The sequence below is a fragment of the Haliotis rubra genome, unplaced genomic scaffold (assembly GCF_003918875.1).
Source record: "Haliotis rubra isolate DU_JTF1 unplaced genomic scaffold, ASM391887v1 Scf1012, whole genome shotgun sequence".
In the NCBI taxonomy this organism is placed as follows: domain Eukaryota; kingdom Metazoa; phylum Mollusca; class Gastropoda; order Lepetellida; family Haliotidae; genus Haliotis; species Haliotis rubra.
In genome coordinates, this window is record NW_025764907.1 from 257,751 (window position 1) to 276,820 (window position 19,070).

At 41.9% G+C, this 19,070-nt stretch overlaps 1 protein-coding gene across 1 annotated transcript in view; it reads right to left on the reverse strand.

Moving 5' to 3' along the window:
* The window catches only part of LOC124269372 (receptor-type tyrosine-protein phosphatase kappa-like), a 62,763-nt gene extending 45,454 nt beyond the window's left edge, over positions 1 to 17,309 (reverse strand). Inside the window, exons 1-4 of the mRNA XM_046704392.1 lie at positions 17,306 to 17,309; positions 3,055 to 3,192; positions 2,714 to 2,848; positions 90 to 227 (exon numbers count right to left, since the gene is read on the reverse strand). Coding sequence (XP_046560348.1) covers positions 90 to 227; positions 2,714 to 2,848; position 3,055 — 274 coding nt within the window. The 5' untranslated portion in view covers positions 3,056 to 3,192; positions 17,306 to 17,309. The remainder of the gene's footprint in view (positions 1 to 89; positions 228 to 2,713; positions 2,849 to 3,054; positions 3,193 to 17,305) is intronic.
* Between the last annotated feature and the right edge of the window lie 1,761 nt (positions 17,310 to 19,070).

The following is a 19,070-nucleotide window of genomic DNA, read 5'->3' on the forward strand; positions in this document are numbered from 1 at the left end:
CATAGACCACATTCCCAGACAGAGTGATCATGTGTACAGGCATCGCCCACAGAGACACACGGTCTGTATATTGATCGTGTTTCACCTACTTTCATCACACTTGTATCCTATGTAGCCATTACTGCAGCCTCTAAAACAGATTCCAGTCTTCTTATTACAGGGCTCTCCATCTTTACACTGGCCACACTCTCCTTCACAGTTGCGGCCGTACCGTGAATCGGGACATTCTGAAACACAGGACATGAGTAGTCACCAAGGCTCCATGAATTCAGTCCTCAGTATCGTCTTACACATTACTGGCATAACACAATTACTTTCTCTACAGACATACACATTACTGCATAACATAATTACTTTCTCTACAGTCATACACATTACTGATATACTCACTATCTGTACAGTCCTACACATTACTGATATACTCACTATCTGTACAGTCCTACACATTACTGATATACTCACTATCTGTACAGTCCTACACATTACTGATATACTCACTTTCTGTACAGTCCTACACATTACTGATATACTCACTATCTGTACAGTCCTCCCACACATTACTGATATACTTTCACTATCTGTACAGTCCTACACATTACTGATATACTCACTCTCTGTACAGTCCTACACATTACTGATATACTCACTATCTGTACAGTCCTACACATTACTGATATACTCACTATCTGTACAGTCCTACACATTACTGATATACTCACTATCTGTACAGTCCTACACATTACTGATATACTCACTATCTGTACAGTCCTACACATTACTGATATACTCACTATCTGCACAGTCCTACACATTACTGATACACTCAACTATCTGCACAGTCCCTACACATACTGTCACTATCTGTACAGTCCTACATTACTGATATACTCACTATCTGTACAGTCCTACACATTACTGATATACTCACTATCTGTACAGTCCTACACATTACTGATATACTCACTATCTGTACAGTCCTACACATTACTGATATACTCACTATCTGTACAGTCCTACACATTACTGATATACTCACTATCTGTACAGTCCTACACATTACTGATATACTCACTATCTGTACAGTCCTACACATTACTGATATATATATCTGCGGTTCATCTGTACTGACACATTACTGATATACTCACTATCTGTACAGTCCCCTACACATTACTGATATACTCACTATCTGTACAGTCCTACACATTACTGATATACTCACTATCTGTACAGTCCTACACACATTACTGATATACTCACTATCTGTACGATGTCCTACACATTACTGATATACTCACTATCTGTACATTCCTACACATTACTGATATACTCACTATCTGTACAGTCCTACACATTACTGATATACTCACTATCTGTACAGTCCTACACATTACTGATATACTCACTATCTGTACAGTCCTACACATTACTGATATACTCACTATCTGTACTGCCCCACACATTACTGATATACTCACTATCTGTACAGTCCTACACATTACTGATATACTCACTATCTGTACAGTCCTACACATTACTGATATACTCACTATCTGTACAGTCCTACACATTACTGATATACTCACTATCTGTACATTCCTACACATTACTGATATACTCACTATCTGTACAGTCCTACACATTACTGATATACTCACTATCTGTACAGTCCTACACATTACTGATATACTCACTATCTGTACAGTCCTACACATTACTGATATACTATCTGTACAGATATACACATTACTGATATACTCACTATCTGTACAGTCCTACACATTACTGATATCACTATCTGTACAGTCCTACACATTACTGATATACTCACTATCTGTACAGTCCTACACATTACTGATATACTCACTATCTGTACAGTCCTACACATTACTGATATACTCACTATCTGTACTGCCCTACACATTACTGATATACTCACTATCTGTACATTCCTACACATTACTGATATACTCACTATCTGTACTGCCCTACACATTACTGATATACTCACTCTCTGTACATTCCTACACATTACTGATATACTCACTATCTGTACTGCCCTACACATTACTGATATACTCACTATCTGTACAGTCCTACACATTACTGATATACTATCTGTACTGCCCTACACATCTGATATACTCACTCTCTGTACATTCCTACACATTACTGATATACTCACTATCTGTACTGCCCTACACATTACTGATATACTCACTAACTGTACATTCCTACACATTACTGATATACTCACTATCTGTACTGCCCTACACATTACTGATATACTCACTATCTGTACAGTCCTACACATTACTGATATACTCACTATCTGTACAGTCCTACACATTACTGATATACTCACTATCTGTACAGTCCTACACATTACTGATATACTCACTATCTGTACAGTCCTACACATTACTGATATACTCACTATCTGTACAGTCCTACACATTACTGATATACTCACTATCTGTACAGTACCACACATTACTGATATACTATCTGTACAGCCCTACACATACTGATATACTCACTATCTGTACAGTCCTACACATTACTGATATACTCACTATCTGTACAGTCCTACACATTACTGATATACTCACTATCTGTACAGTCCTACACATTACTGATATACTCACTATCTGTACTCACCACATTACTGATATACTATCTGTACAGTCCTACACATTACTGATATACTCACTATCTGTACAGTAATGGCCACTGTACCCCTCCTCACAGTTTTTCTGACACTCTCCATACTCTGGGTCACATGACTTCTGGTAACAGTGGCCACACGTCTGGGCACAGTCCTGGCCATACTTGCCCTCTGGACACACTGTAAGAGTAGATAGGTGATCAAGATTCACTTCTTATATACACATACTTCTGACAGATTGAAGGGAGGGGGAAGATGGGAAATGGGAGGAGAATGTCAACCCTCCAGGTCCAAGTTTCCAGACATATATAAGTCAACTTCTGTGTGTGATTTTTATTCTTTTACTCATTGAAACATTAATTTTATGAATATCTCCACAGACTTACTTCTCTGACAGTTGAGTCCAGTCCATCCTGCTGCACAGCCAGATTTGCATGTTCCGAACAACTTGTCACACACCTCGTCTATAGTCCGGCAGTGACAAACAGATTTACAGCCAACACCAAAAAGACCATCTGGACAGTCTGTAGGACAAAAGACAACTTTCAATGAGGATTGCTTATTAAACAGTTTCAACACCGGAAATGGATGAACAAAATGGCGAACTTTTTCACGCTATAAAAGGGAAAGGATAAATTTTGCAGGAAATCATCATTGTATGAAAAAAACAACCCAGGTGATTGACACATTTCACAATGAATAAAAAAAACAATATTTCAGGGAATGCTCGCGACTGCACAAATCCCAATGATGTATTTTTAACAGGTTATAAAGCCAAAATAGTGCAATACATTGGCTTTTCCCTTTTTAGTGAAAAAGGAACCCTGGTCCCAGTAATGTTTGACATGCCTTGGTCCCAGTAACGCATGACATGCCCTGGTCCCAGTAACACATGACTTGCCCTGGTCCCAGTAACACATGACTAGCCCTGGTCCCAGTAACACATGACATGCCCTGGTCCCAGTAACACATGACTTGCCCTGGTCCCAGTAACACATGACATGCCCTGGTCCCAGTAACACATGACATGCCCTGGTCCCAGTAACACATGACTAGCCCTGGTCCCAGTAACACATGACATGCCCTGGTCCCAGTAACACATGACATGCCCTGGTCCCAGTAACACATGACATGCCCTGGTCCCAGTAACACCTGACATGCCCTGGTCCCAGTAACACATGACATGCCCTGATCACAGTAACACATGACATGCCCTGGTCCCAGTAACACATGACTAGCCCTGGTCCCAGTAACACATGACATGCCCTGGTCCCAGTAACACATGACATGCCCTGGTCCCAGTAACACATGACATGCCCTGGTCCCAGTAACACATGACTTGCTCTCGTCTCAGTAAGACATGAAATGCCCTGGCCCCAGTAATACATGACATGCCCTGGGCCCAGTAATATACGACATGCCCTGGGCCCAGTAATACATGACATGCCCTGGGCCCAGTAACGCTACACCTGCCCTACTTCAAGTATCGATCTGACTTACCCCTAGGCCCAGTATTACTTCAAAAATGATCATGAAACCAGTATCTCATGATTTTCCAAATACTTCATGTAATGCCCTGAATCCAGTACCCCAACACCCTGTGATACTTCAAGAAATGCCCTGAATCCAGTACCCCTACACCCTGTGATACTTGAAGAAATGCCCTGAATCCAGTACCCCTACACCCTGTGATACTTCAAGAAATGCCCTGAATCCAGTACCCCTACACCCTGTGATACTTCAAGAAATGCCCTGAATCCAGTAACCCCTTCACCCTGTGATACTTCAAGAAATGCCCTGAATCCAGTACCCCTACACCCTGTGATACTTCAAGAAATGCCCTGAATCCAGTACCCCTACACCCTGTGATACTTCAAGAAATGCCCTGAATCCAGTACCCCAACACCCTGTGATACTTCAAGAAATGCCCTGAATCCAGTACCCCAACACCCTGTGATACTGCAAGAAATGCCCTGAATCCAGTAACCCAACACCCTGTGATACTTTAAGAAATGCCCTGAATCCAGTAACCCAACACCCTGTGGTACTGCAAGAAATGCCCTGAATCCAGTAACCCCCTTGAACACCCTGTGATACTGCAAGAAATACCCTGAATCCAGTAACCCTACACCCTGTGATGCTTCAAGAAATGCCCTGAATCCAGTAACCCAAACACCCTGTGATACTTCAAGAAATGCCCTGAATCCAGTACCCCTACACCTGTGGTGCTGCAAGAAATGCCCTGAATCTAGTACCCCTACACCCTGTGGTACTGCTGCAAGAAATGCCCTGAATCGGTACCCCTACACCCTGTGGTACTTCAAGAAATGCCCTGAATCCAGTACCCCAACACCCTATGATACTTCAAGAAATGCCCTGAATCCAGTAACCCAACACCCTGTGATACTGCAAGAAATGCCCTGAATCCAGTGCCCCAACACCCTGTGATACTGCAAGAAATGCCCTGAATCCAGTACCCCTACACCCTGTGATACTGCAGAAATGCCCTGAATCCAGGTACCCCAACATCCTATGATGCTTCTCAAGAAATGCCCTGAATCCAGTTTCCTACACCCTGTGACGCTGCAAAATGCCCTGAATCAGTACCCCAACACCCTGTGGTACTGCAAGAAATGCCCTGAATCCAGTAACCCAACACCCATGTGATACTGCAAGAAATGCCCTGAATCCAGTACCCCTACACCCTGTGATACTTCAAGAAATGCTCTGAATCTAGTACCCCAACACCCTGTGGTACTGCAAGAAATGCCCTGAATTTAGTACCCCAACACCCTGTGGTACTGCAAGAAATGCCCTGAATCTAGTACCCCAACACCCTGTGGTACTGCAAGAAATGCCCTGAATCTAGTACCCCAACACCCTGTGGTACTGCAAGAAATGCCCTGAATCCAGTAACCCAACACCCTGTGATACTGCAAGAAATGCCCTGAATCCAGTACCCCAACATCCTATGATACTTCAAGAAATGCCCTGAATCCAGTTCCCCTACACCCTGTGACACTGCAAGAAATGCCCTGAATCCAGTACCCCAACATCCTATGATACTTCAAGAAATGCCCTGAATCCAGTTCCCCTACACCCTGTGACACTGCAAGAAATGCCCTGAATCCAGTACCCCAACACCCTGTGGTACTGCAAGAAATGCCCTGAATCCAGTAACCCAACACCCTGTGACACTGCAAGAAATGCCCTGAATCTAGTAACCCAACACCCTGTGGTACTGCAAGAAATGCCCTGAATCTAGTACCCCAACACCCTGTGGTACTGCAAGAAATGCCCTGAATCTAGTAACCCAACACCCTGTGGTACTGCAAGAAATGCCCTGAATCTAGTAACCCAACACCCTGTGGTACTGCAAGAAATGCCCTGAATCCAGTAACCCAACACCCTGTGATACTGCAAGAAATGCCCTGAATCCAGTAACCCAACACCCTGTGATACTGCAAGAAATGCCCTGAATCCAGTTCCCCTACACCCTGTGACACTGCAAGAAATGCCCTGAATCCAGTACCCCAACATCCTATGATACTTCAAGAAATGCCCTGAATCCAGTTCCCCTACACCCTGTGACACTGCAAGAAATGCCCTGAATCCATTTAGTACCCCAACATCCTATGATACTTCAAGAAATGCCTGAATCCAGTTCCCCTACACCCTGTGACACTGCAAGAAATGCCTGAATCCAGTACCCCAACACCCTGTGGTACTGCAAGAAATGCCCTGAATCCAGTAACCCAACACCCTGTGACACTGCAAAGAAATGCCCTGAATCTAGTAACCCAACACCTGTGGTACTGCAAGAAATGCCTGAATCTAGTACCCCAACACCCTGTGGTACTGCAAGAAATGCCCTGAATCTAGTAACCCAACACCCTGTGGTACTGCAAAGAAATGCCCTGAATCTAGTAACCCAACACCCTGTGGTACTGCAAGAAATGCCCTGAATCCAGTAACCCAACACCCTGTGATACTGCAAGAAATGCCCTGAATCCAGTAACCCAACACCCTGTGATACTGCAAGAAATGCCCTGAATCCAGTTCCCCTACACCCTGTGACACTGCAAGAAATGCCCTGAATCCAGTACCCCAACATCCTATGATACTTCAAGAAATGCCCTGAATCCAGTTCCCCTACACCCTGTGACACTGCAAGAAATGCCCTGAATCCAGTAACCCAACACCCTGTGGTACTGCAAGAAATGCCCTGAATCCAGTAACCCAACACCCTGTGGTACTGCAAGAAATGCCCTGAATCCAGTAACCCACACCCTGTGATACTGCAAGAAATGCCCTGAATCCAGTACCCTACACCTGTGGTGCTGCAAGAATGGCCCTGAATCCAGTACCCCTACACCCTGTGGTACTGCAAGAAATGCCCTGAATCCAGTACCCCTACACCCTGTGGTACTTCAAGAAATGCCCTGAATCCAGTACCCCAACACCCTATGATACTTCAAGGAATGCCCTGAATCCAGTAACCCAACACCTGTGATGCTGCAGAAAATGCCCTGAATCAGGTGCCCCAACACCCTGTGATACTGCAAGAAATGCCTGAATCAGTAACCCTACACCCTGTGATGCTGCAAAATGCCCTGAATCCATTGCCCCAACATCCTATGATGCTTCAAGAAATGCCCTGAATCAGTTCCCCTACACCTGTGACACTGCAGAAATGCCCTGGATCAGTACCCCAACACCTGTGGTACTTGCAACGAAATGCCCTGAATCCAGTAACCCAACACCCTGTGATACTGCAAGAAATGCCCTGAATCGTAGTACCCCTACACCTGTGATACTGCAAGAAATGCTCTGAATCTAGTACCCCAACACCCTGTGATACTGCAAGAAATGCCCTGAATCTAGTACCCCAACACCCTGTGACACTGCAAGAAATGCCCTGAATCCAGTAACCCACCTGTGGTACTGCAAGAAATGCCCTGAATCTAGTACCCCAACACCCTGTGGTACTGCAAGAAATGCCCTGAATCTAGTACCCCAACACCCTGTGGTACTGCAAGAAATGCCCTGAATCTAGTACCCCAACACCCTGTGGTACTGCAAGAAATGCCCTGAATCCAGTAACCCAACACCCTGTGATACTGCAAGAAATGCCCTGAATCCAGTACCCCAACATCCTATGATACTTCAAGAAATGCCCTGAATCCAGTTCCCCTACACCCTGTGACACTGCAAGAAATGCCCTGAATCCAGTACCCCAACATCCTATGATACTTCAAGAAATGCCCTGAATCCAGTTCCCCTACACCCTGTGACACTGCAAGAAATGCCCTGAATCCAGTACCCCAACACCCTGTGGTACTGCAAGAAATGCCCTGAATCCAGTAACCCAACACCCTGTGACACTGCAAGAAATGCCCTGAATCCAGTAACCCAACACCCTGTGGTACTGCAAGAAATGCCCTGAATCTAGTACCCCAACACCCTGTGGTACTGCAAGAAATGCCCTGAATCTAGTAACCCAACACCCTGTGGTACTGCAAGAAATGCCCTGAATCTAGTACCCCAACACCCTGTGGTACTGCAAGAAATGCCCTGAATCCAGTAACCCAACACCCTGTGATACTGCAAGAAATGCCCTGAATCCAGTAACCCAGCACCCTGTGATACTGCAAGCAATGAAATGCCCTGAATCAGTTCCCCTACACCCTGTGACACTGCAAGAAATGCCCTGAATCCAGTACCCCAACATCCTATGATACTTCAAGAAATGCCCTGAATCCAGTTCCCCTACACCCTGTGACACTGCAAGAAATGCCCTGAATCCAGTACCCCAACACCCTGTGGTACTGCAAGAAATGCCCTGAATCCAGTAACCCAACACCCTGTGGTACTGCAAGAAATGCCCTGAATCCAGTACCCCTACACCCTGTGATACTGCAAGAAATGCCCTGAATCCAGTACCCCCACACCCTGTGGTACTTCCTGTATGTCACATCCTCTTGAAGAGAAGTCAATTTTCACATTAAACATATTCACTTACCACATGGCTTCAACTTTCCACATGTCACAAAATTCTTTTTCAAAGTGGTGGAGAAGAAACACCATGGCTTGACTCCGTAATTTCCATAGTTGTTTTTAGGATTCCGACAGTAGTTCTCGGGACTGTCACCAGGGGGAAATCTGTCCAGCGTATATCCTTCCCCTTGTATAAAAGGATGCGACCAACTTATGCACGTCTTTCCTTCGTCACCAACACTGAGTGTTCCCGTGTAGTTCACACCTTGACTGTCGTACAAGCACTCATTTACTGAAAAACAATTGAATAAATATTATCAACGCCAACCCAATTTGTATTTGGGAAAGAATTTGTTGGTCTTAGTATTGACTAGTCCAACCTGATCCAGCAATACAAACAGAAATATTACTTGCCACAGGCTTCAGACTTGTAGGTAGATTACAGATTGAGATAGCATAGAAAATGTTGTAAAGCAAAAACGACTAGAAAAAAAAGAAATGAGTGTTCACTGTTTGGAGTGGAACATGACTGTTTACTGTATACAGTGTGAGTGAGTATGAGTATGAAGTATGGTTTTATGCATCTTTTAGCAATATTCCACCAATATCACGGCAGGGGACACCAGAAATGGGCTTTACACATTGTACCCATGTGTAGAATCGAACCCGGGTCTTCGGTGTGACGAGCAAACACTTTAACCACTAGGCTACCCCACCGCCCACTGTTCACAGTACATCAATCGTAGAATACAAACATCCAAAGTGGACAACAAAACATGACTGTTTACGGTATACAGCAGGACATGACTGTTTACGGCATACAGCAGAATGTGACTTTTACGGCATACAGCAGGACGTGACTGTTTACGGTATACAGCAGGACATGACTGTTTATGGTATACAGCAGAACATGACTGTTTACGGTATACAGCAGGACGTGACTGTTTACGGTATACAGCAGGACATGACTGTTTACGGTATACAGCAGGACGTGACTGTTTACGGCATACAGCAGAACATGACTGTTGATGGTATACAGCAGGACGTGACTGTTTACGGTATACAGCAGAACATGACTGTTGATGGTATACAGCAGGACATGACTGTTTACGGTATACAGCAGGACATGACTGTTTACGGTATACAGCAGGACATGACTGTTTACATACAGCAGCATGACATGACTGTTTACGGCATACAGCAGGACATGAAAGTTTACGGCATACAGCAGGACGTGACTGTTCACGGTATACAGCATAGCACATGACTGTGACAGCAGGACATGACTTTTACGGTATACAGCAGGACATGACTGTTTACTGTGTACATGACTGTTTACTGTGTACATCAAACTACTGGTGCTACTCACAGAGCTGGCAGCCAACACCGTATTTCCCTTCCTGACAGCCAGACTCGCAAAACCCGGTCTCTTTGTGACATGGCCCTCGTTGACACGCACATCGGAACTTACATTTCCACCCAAAGTTACCTGGCGAACACCCTGAAATGGAAGAACATCACTGTCACAAACATGTAGGCTAATGCTTGGTCCCTGCACATACATAATTTGGATAGATACAAATAAAAACACATTCAAATTGATTTGGGAGATTCAGGGATAATCTGGTGAGTGAGTGAGTGGTTGGGTGGGTGGGTGGGTGAATGAGTGAGTGAGTGGGTGGGTGAGTGAGTGAGTGAGTGAGTGGCGTGAGTGAGTTTAATTTTATTCCAGGGGACACTATAAATGAGCTTCACACATTCTATATTGGGAATCGAACCAAGGTCTGAGTGAGTGAGTGAGTGAGTTGGGTGGGTGGGTGGGTGAATGAGTGAGTGAGTGGGTGGGTGGGTGAATGAGTGAGTGAGTGAGCGCGTGAGTGAGTTTAATTTTATTCCAGGTGACACTATAAATGAGCTTCACACATTCTAACGCTGGGAATCGAACCAAGGTCTTCGGCGTGACATGCGCCATAACATGACTTAACTAAACAAACTGGTTATAGAATAATATGGTTAAATATGCTTGCAAAATTATTTGAACTTGTATTGCTTGTACAGTGCTTTCTGTTATTTGCATACAAAATATTTTCTATGGTGAGTCAGTGATGAATTTTATGCATAATTAATGTGCTGCAGTGTGAGTATGGGCATAGAACGCTCTTCCAACATTATCCATGCCCCTGATAAAAACTAGTTCGATATTCATCCATGAGCTGACAACTACTCTCAACACGCTGTATCAACAGGACTTGTGTTAAATCAAGCAAGAAGAATTGATCTTGTTGGAAAAAAATATGTAATTAGATTTCTATTTGAACAAATCTCTTGTTGAGCCACTCTACCTAACCTCTAACAGCTCTTGACAGTGTTTCTCACACAGTCAACCATCTCCTGGAACAGCTTCCATATTCGTTGCTACTGAGTGTCACAGTTCCACACATCCATGTCACATGCAATTAACTTCATCCATCAGTAACCACTGATAACTCTACAGTCAATGTTATCTCCATGCCTACTTTCAAACTGTATTAAACATACAAATGATAAATGAGAACCACGTGCCTGAAATCGAATTGAAATTCCAGCAACATCAGATTTCTTCTGCTGGATACAAATCCAGCTCATTTGACACTGTTTAATTTGCTCCAATCAATATCCCATTTTCAACAATATTTATCTAACTATCAGCAACAGCCACCCATATTGATCCCTCCCCTTAACACTCCACACAACAAACACATGGTGTATCAGATTCATCACACAATTAGTTGTTCCCCACACAGGCGTGAAACCTGATGTCTTATTGTCAGCATCTCTTCACTGCCAGCCCCACAAATCCCCCCTGCTTCATCACAAAGTCACATTCCCCATTCAACATGGTGTGCATGTTCCTAGTCTGTCTCAGATTCAATCACAGTAATGTATGCCACTGCATCAAATGATCGCAGCCACCTTCTCCTGCATCACCCCATGTGTCAATTACAGACTGCATGCAGGCAGAGTATGCCAGTCATCATGACTAATGCACATGCACATGCATTGAGGCCATGCAACAGCTGGCCAAGTGCTCCCTGGAATCCATGCTGGCCTGATTCCCTCACACACTGTCCCTGTGTTCCTCTGTGGTAATAGCTGGAGACCAGGGTTCAGAGCATAAATGCGATTCAAGTGATAAAGAGAATCTATTTTGGTTAAGTGATACCAGATTATACTATTATCTCTAAATAAGTTTGTAAGAAATATCACCTGGGTAAAAATACCTTAAAAGTGACAGAACCCTAAAGGAAAAGAAATCATCAGATTCATATACACATTAAACTATGTTACCATGGTTTCATACAAACACAAAATGCTAATGAGATTGACCTGTGTCGATTATCCACTTAAACACATTCCACTGGGTATTAAAGACCTGACAGCAGAGAAAATTGTAAGAATGGATCACTGAAACATCAGTAATAACAGCAGATGTTCAATGTCAATTCTCTTGATAACATAAATGAATGTCCAATAAAAAAGTGCTGACATCATGAAAATGCCCCAGTGGCATTTTTCTCCAGCTAATTACTGAAAAGATCCTCATGAATGACTTGACAACCAGATAAATACTCAACAGGTGTATTAAAAGAACACTATTCATTCAGCAACAATGATTCCAGTAGTTGACCAAGTCAATGTCATAGGCTTGTTTCAAACTTGTTTGTAAACAGGTGTAAATACATTATCCAATATTAACTGCTAACAGAGTTCATCAAAGTAGAGTTCAGAGTTAAGGATCAAAATAGAAGGTCCTTGTTGGTTGTCATAACCATTACTACCCAATTTTATATTGTCATAACCATTACTATTCAACCTGTTAAAAGTTATAGAAATATAGGATACAGGGATTCTAGGAGTACAGGAGCATTTCTCAAAGACGACAGTACTGCCTTTAATTTTGAACACTGCTTATTAGCCAACTGACTCACTGGCCCAAAACTAGCAAGAACCCTAAGAACTAATCACTGTCGTCATGACACAGTTAGCTTTCAGCTCGAGGTCGATGAATAATATATCTGTTAGACCTACCTACTAAACATGAATATCATTAATCAAATTAACATGACTATCAAATATTTGTACCATTTTACAATAAACACGGTGTGCCAAGATATCTGGAAGCCCATAAATACAAACATATGAATACTCCAACATTAGCCAAAGCATCCTTGAAATCCTGGCAATGGACTACGACTTTATCATATTTAGCTGCACGAAATACTTCAAAGACAAGGACTGTACCCCTGCTCTCAACATGCTAAATCAAATCATATATAGGCCCATCTAGGAAGACAGGTTGATATTCTTGAATTAAGACCGTTCATGATCATGTAGCCCGGGAAATTGGTAATCTCAGGAAGATGTGAATAGATCGCGGGCGTACATGACAAGTCAATCAATTCTTCTACAGCTACGTTCCCATTGGCCTGAAAATCCCTCTGTGAACTTGCTGATCCAACAAGCGAGCAGGCCAGATCATGCCAGTACAATGGTATTAGGCAACAACCATTAGACAAGCATGTGACCTATTTTGCAAAGCAGAAAACAAATTTCCGTTCATCTATTTATCATCTGTGTTAAATGGTTTTAGTATCAATTTCTGATGAACACCAGAATAATTACAACACAATTCCTGCACATTGATCCAATGATTCATCTGCCCAGCAACCCGTTACAGTATCCCGACGAACTGCATTCAGTGTTGTGTTAATCCTGCAGCCATTGTATTTAACAGGTCTTCCTCAAGGCATTGCCACACTTTCTTTGTCATCCTCAGAGAGATATGTGCTCTAGAAGCAATGGAGGCCTACATTTTCATATTTATCAGATGACATAGAGGATACTCTCTCAGTTTCCCCGTTGTCCTCATCACACAACTTAAATGTATGTAATTATATCAAATTAGCAACACCATTAAGGAAATATGAGCTCTTAAACATATCAGGCAGGAAAATAGCAATGGATCGATGAAATGGACGAGAAGGGTGTTTTCCCATTACAGAAGCATAATACTCCCCATGAATTTCATTCAGGGTCAATATTTGACATGGTCTTATAGCAACAAAATTCAACAGGTATTTTTTCTGTGACAACCTCACCAGCTGATTACCTCGACAACATGCTACTATCTTCCCCATCAATTTGTTCAGGAATGATTACACTTTTATTGGTTGTAAGAGTGTCATCTGGTCAAGATGTGTTTTCGATTTGACAAAAACACCGCATTCAATAGCTGCTTGAATTATTTTGCATGTCAAGTTTTAGCTGAACAACTGCAACATGCTCAGTGATGTTTATTTCATATATTATTCCATTATGACGAGTTAGAAGAGTTACCATGGTTACCATACAAAAAAGGATTTGAGACAAAATGAAAACAATTGACATTATTTACATAATTCAATATATTGACAATGAAAGTTCTGTGACAGCACATCTTCAGGTGTAAGTACATTACAATATAAGGCATAAGGACCATGTAAAAATTGTTAATATAAAAGTTAAAGGCGTCGGCAGATTCAAATGCCACAGGTGAAGACTTCAAGTAGCCCAGACCCCCTTAATTAAGAACACTGCTGAATATCTGCCTGAAACTGACGGCTGTACTTGTCTTCAACTGGACACCGGTACAGTGTGATATACAAATTTGCTTGCCCGACAGAAAAAAACACTGGACTCGGGCGTCGGGCAATGGGTTATTTCCACCCTTGGTCAGGTATCTGCACTATTTGATTCCTTGCTAAATATTTCCCTCTCATACAAACATTCAGTTTTTCAAATTCACCAAAAGGCAATCTCACATTACCCTCCTACTGGGTAATGACATTGAATTTCCTCAACATGCAAAAACCAAAACAAGCATGACACAAAAGCACTAAGCGTCAACAGCATTCGGGAAAACTGCTATAAACGAATCAAGTGGCACCATGTCCTTGCCGCTTCATGATGGCCCTCAGCTGATTGAGTTCCACCCAGTAACTCTGTGATTGAGAGAGGGCTTGAGGGAGCAGGGTCTTTAGATGGACCTCTGGGGAAAAACAGGCTGTACCATACACTATGGAGGCTGTGATGGAGGAGGTGGGGATGAAAAGAGTAGTGGAAATACAGTCTACACACGATGCCCCGGGCTTCACAGGTCGTGACAATGAGCACAGACCTCCATATAAAGAAACAATCAATATGACTGGCAAAAACATTCATTCTATTTCAGAGGACACAGAGGCCTTGAACTCCAATTGTTGGCCTCACATAAACATTACCAAGATATACATTTGCAATAATGTGTTGGATATTAGGTGGGAATTTGGGATCACAGCAAGTCTGGGATAGAACTTGGACTGAGGAAACACCTAAATCTCTGAAATTTCAAAATTAGTGCTATGACAACAAGAGACCCATGACATACATTGCGAATTATAAACACGACCCACTGCAGCAATTTATCTAGTGTTCCAACCTGAGTGCCCTTGGCCAGCAAATGAGTACCAAACCATGACACTGTTCAAAATCGGATCATATTAATGTTTACATTTTTTTAAATTCTGAGGTATTGGATAAATCTTAATTGGAATTGGGCTTTTTTACCATAATTCATTGCAGAGTTGATGCGAAATATCAGACTCTGAGTTGGTCTAGATACATCACTGTCAGAAATGTGTATGAGCATGTTTCAAGGTGGGACGTTTCAAAAAGCGGGCATTTACAGCAATTTTTTGTCTCAACGACTTACAAAAGTCTGAATACTAGAATCCACAAAATAATCTACTGGTCATGCTGGATATCTACTAGACAGAGGTCTCGACAAAAAAATAGGTTAAAAAGGGTATCATTTCATTGCGCAATTAGAATGAAAAACCATCAAGGAAAAAACAAGAAGACAAAGTCATCAATATTCCCCGCAATGGCAAAATACTCTTCATGAATATGTCTTCAAGTTATGAGTATGTGAAATGTTTTGGTGTGCATATAGCTAAGTGGAAGGAGAGTACTGAAAGGTTTCAAAGTTCTGCTCCAGAAAGGAGCACTACCACCAAATTCAGTTGAAGCCAAAATTGTTGCCATGGAAACGTCAAAAAAACAACCCCATTTTATTCAGAAATCCAAAACTAGCAAAATGCACCAGTTCATCACTAGACCTACCTATGTATGAAATTTTGTGATGAAACAGTGAACAGTTTTTAAGTTCTGCTCCGGAAAAGAGCACTACCACCAATTTCAGTCAAAGTGAAACCTGTTGCCATGGAAACGCTGTATTCAGAAATCAAAAACTACCAAAAGGCACCAGTACCCCATCGGGCCTATCTATTTACCACGTTTGGTGAAGAAATAGTGAACGGTTTTGAAGTTCTGCTCCAGAAAAGAGCACTACCACCAATTTCAGTCGAAGTCAAACTTGTTGCCATGGAAACGCAAAAAATATTTTATTCAGAAATCCAAAAATACCAAAAGGCACCAGTTCACCACCAGATCTATCTATGTGTTAAGCTTGGTGAAGAAACATTGAACGGTTTTAGAGTTCTACTCCAGAAAAGAGTACTACCACCAATTTCAGTCTAAAGTCAAACTTGTTGCCATGGAAACACAAAAAATATTTTATTCAGAAATCCAAAACTACCAAAAGGTACCAGTAGACCACCAGATCTATCTATGTGCCAAGTTTGGTGAAGAAATATTGAACGGTTTTAGAGTTCAGCTCCGGAAAAGATGTGCACAGACCCACGGATTGACGGAGTCCATTTTAATACCCCCCGCAAAACGCGTTGTGGGGGATAATTACTGAACAATGCAGGCTTGTTTAGGTTGCTCGCTTATTCCGAGTTGATCTATTGCTGACTGCAGAAGTTGTACAAACCTAAATTACTAGTACTATGTTCATCCCCAAAACTTCGGACCACCGGATCAGCATTTATTTGATGTTACTGGTCCTTAAGGCAATAAGCTAGACTAGTAGACAAGTGTTAGTGCTCCATTATTCGAGTTGTACGATAATGGCCTGTAAATAGCCGCCATGTCTAACCAAACAAACCAGTGACAGAAGCCATGTCATTCGAGGACACGCCATCAACAAGTTACTGAATCCGGCCACCTGATTCAATGAGTCACCTCTTACAACCAATGGGGACCAATGGTGATCTGAAATCCCACGAGGAGAACCTCACATCTCATCCCGCTGATCCCTGGATCTTATCCAGATGGATATGCAGCCACCTCAAAAGATTGAACAGTGATGCTTTCTAAATTAGGGCTCTGGGGAAGTCACAAAACAAACTTCTCATTTTGATAAATTCCTTCTTGCGCATCAGGTTTATTCTAACTAACATGGACATCTATCTCTCAAGTCTCTAGAGAACCCTTAACCTTTAGTTCCTAAAACACCACAAGCTAGTAACATTGTTTTTTTCCAGGAAAAATTAATTATACTTCCAAAACAGACATGATTTTGATGACAGAGGGTGAATTTTTTTTCATGTTATATAATATCCACTATTTGTCCCATTGAGTTCACACTAGTTTCTTTGAGAGATTCTCATGACAATCATCACAAATGCAACCAGGAATTAAATCTACTATCCTATTATTCCGTTAGCATGAGTAGGGAACAACATGTTTTGCTTGCTCACATCTGGGATTCTTTATTTGTTTCACATGTTTTATTTCAGAAGTATTTTAACAATGTAGTTCCATGTTGTATTGCATGCAATAATGTTTATCAGAGTACCAAAAAAGCTACTTTCTTTTCACCAGTGCTATTGCTGTCCCATTTATTATCAGTGATACACAATCAACTCTACAAGGCCATGATATTAGTTGGGAACGGTTAATTCCAACTGAGGAACCTTTATGGACATCTGCTGCAGACTTAGGGACGCACTGCAGCCTATGACTTGATCAAGATGAATTACTGTAACCATAATGAGGAGGCTATATTGCTAGTCTTCAAGCAGGCAACCAGGTCACAGACTCTAAAGAATCAATAACATTTTTTTTGTCCCAGTTCAACACTCATTTCACTCTGCTCGTCCTGAAACATTAGCCAGCAGTCTACGGACCAAGTCTAGTGAAATGTCTGCTTGTCAACCATGTCTAGCAATAAGAACGCCTAACCTCAGTTCATACATTAGACTTGCGCAAGTCTCTAAGATATGAATAAATAGTTTAAATGATAATTTCTAAAAAAATAATAAATAATAGACTATATCCATGGGCTCATCATTCAGTACAGCCTTGGAGCAAGGCTATTCAAACATTAACATCAAAATTTACAGAATTTACACCAACGGACAAGAAAATGAAAAAATATAGGACAGTAGGCACAAAACGTTTTGGTACACAAAGACTTTGATAGAAGAACATGACCTCATTGTATTTCTCTCCTGTTCTCTCCATAATTGGCTTCCTAATCATAATCATTATTCATAATCTTTGAACATTAATCCTACCATTTGTAAACAGCGACTGTATATGTAAAACTCAACGCATGTATCAAGCAGTCATCTAACAAACATGATGAGTGGTAAGAACTAGTACTAGTTTACGAAGAATAAAGACAGATTGGCTGACTGACAGAGAATGGTTTTACACCGCTTTAGCAATATTCCAGCAATATCACGGCAAGGGGACACCAGAAATGGGCTTCAAACATTGTACGCATGTGAGGAATCGAATCCAGGTCTTCAGCGTGATGAGTGAATGCTTTAACCATTTATAGGCTACCCCACTGCCCCACAAAGAATAAATAAATTGTTATCTACGAAATAGTGGCCTGTATTTTAGCCAACACCTTCATTTTCTATATTACTGAACATTGGACATATATATCATGAAGAATATATCTCTCAAGAGTCCTCAGTACCACTGAAAGATTTTGGCATCAGCTACAGCATCCGGACGACAGCTAGATTAAAATTTTAAATTCAAAAATGACACTCATCATACTTAGGTTTACTCCCATCGTAACCCTCACAACCCATGTCATATTCCATCTGCATATTCTCAACAATTACACACAGGAAATGCCAAACCTACACTACAAGTAATTTAATTTTGCTTTTCATTCTGCTGATCCTTCTCCAATAATACCATGTATACCTCAAATACTAAAGAGCAAAGATCCATATAAAAAAGGACAAACTTGCATTTGATGAGGAAACTCAAATATCATGCAGTGCTTTCTCTGAAATTTGACAGACTAAAGATAAACTGCTGCCTGGTATAATGAACAAAGTACTGGTCCATCCTGGGTGTCCAGCTATCATATGGCCATAATGGTCAGGCACAGTTTGATTGTGACATTCAGCATGTGTTTAACTTCCTGCGATCAAGGGTCATCTGGCTCATTAATCTGCACAGGTTGTGGTCTGGCTAG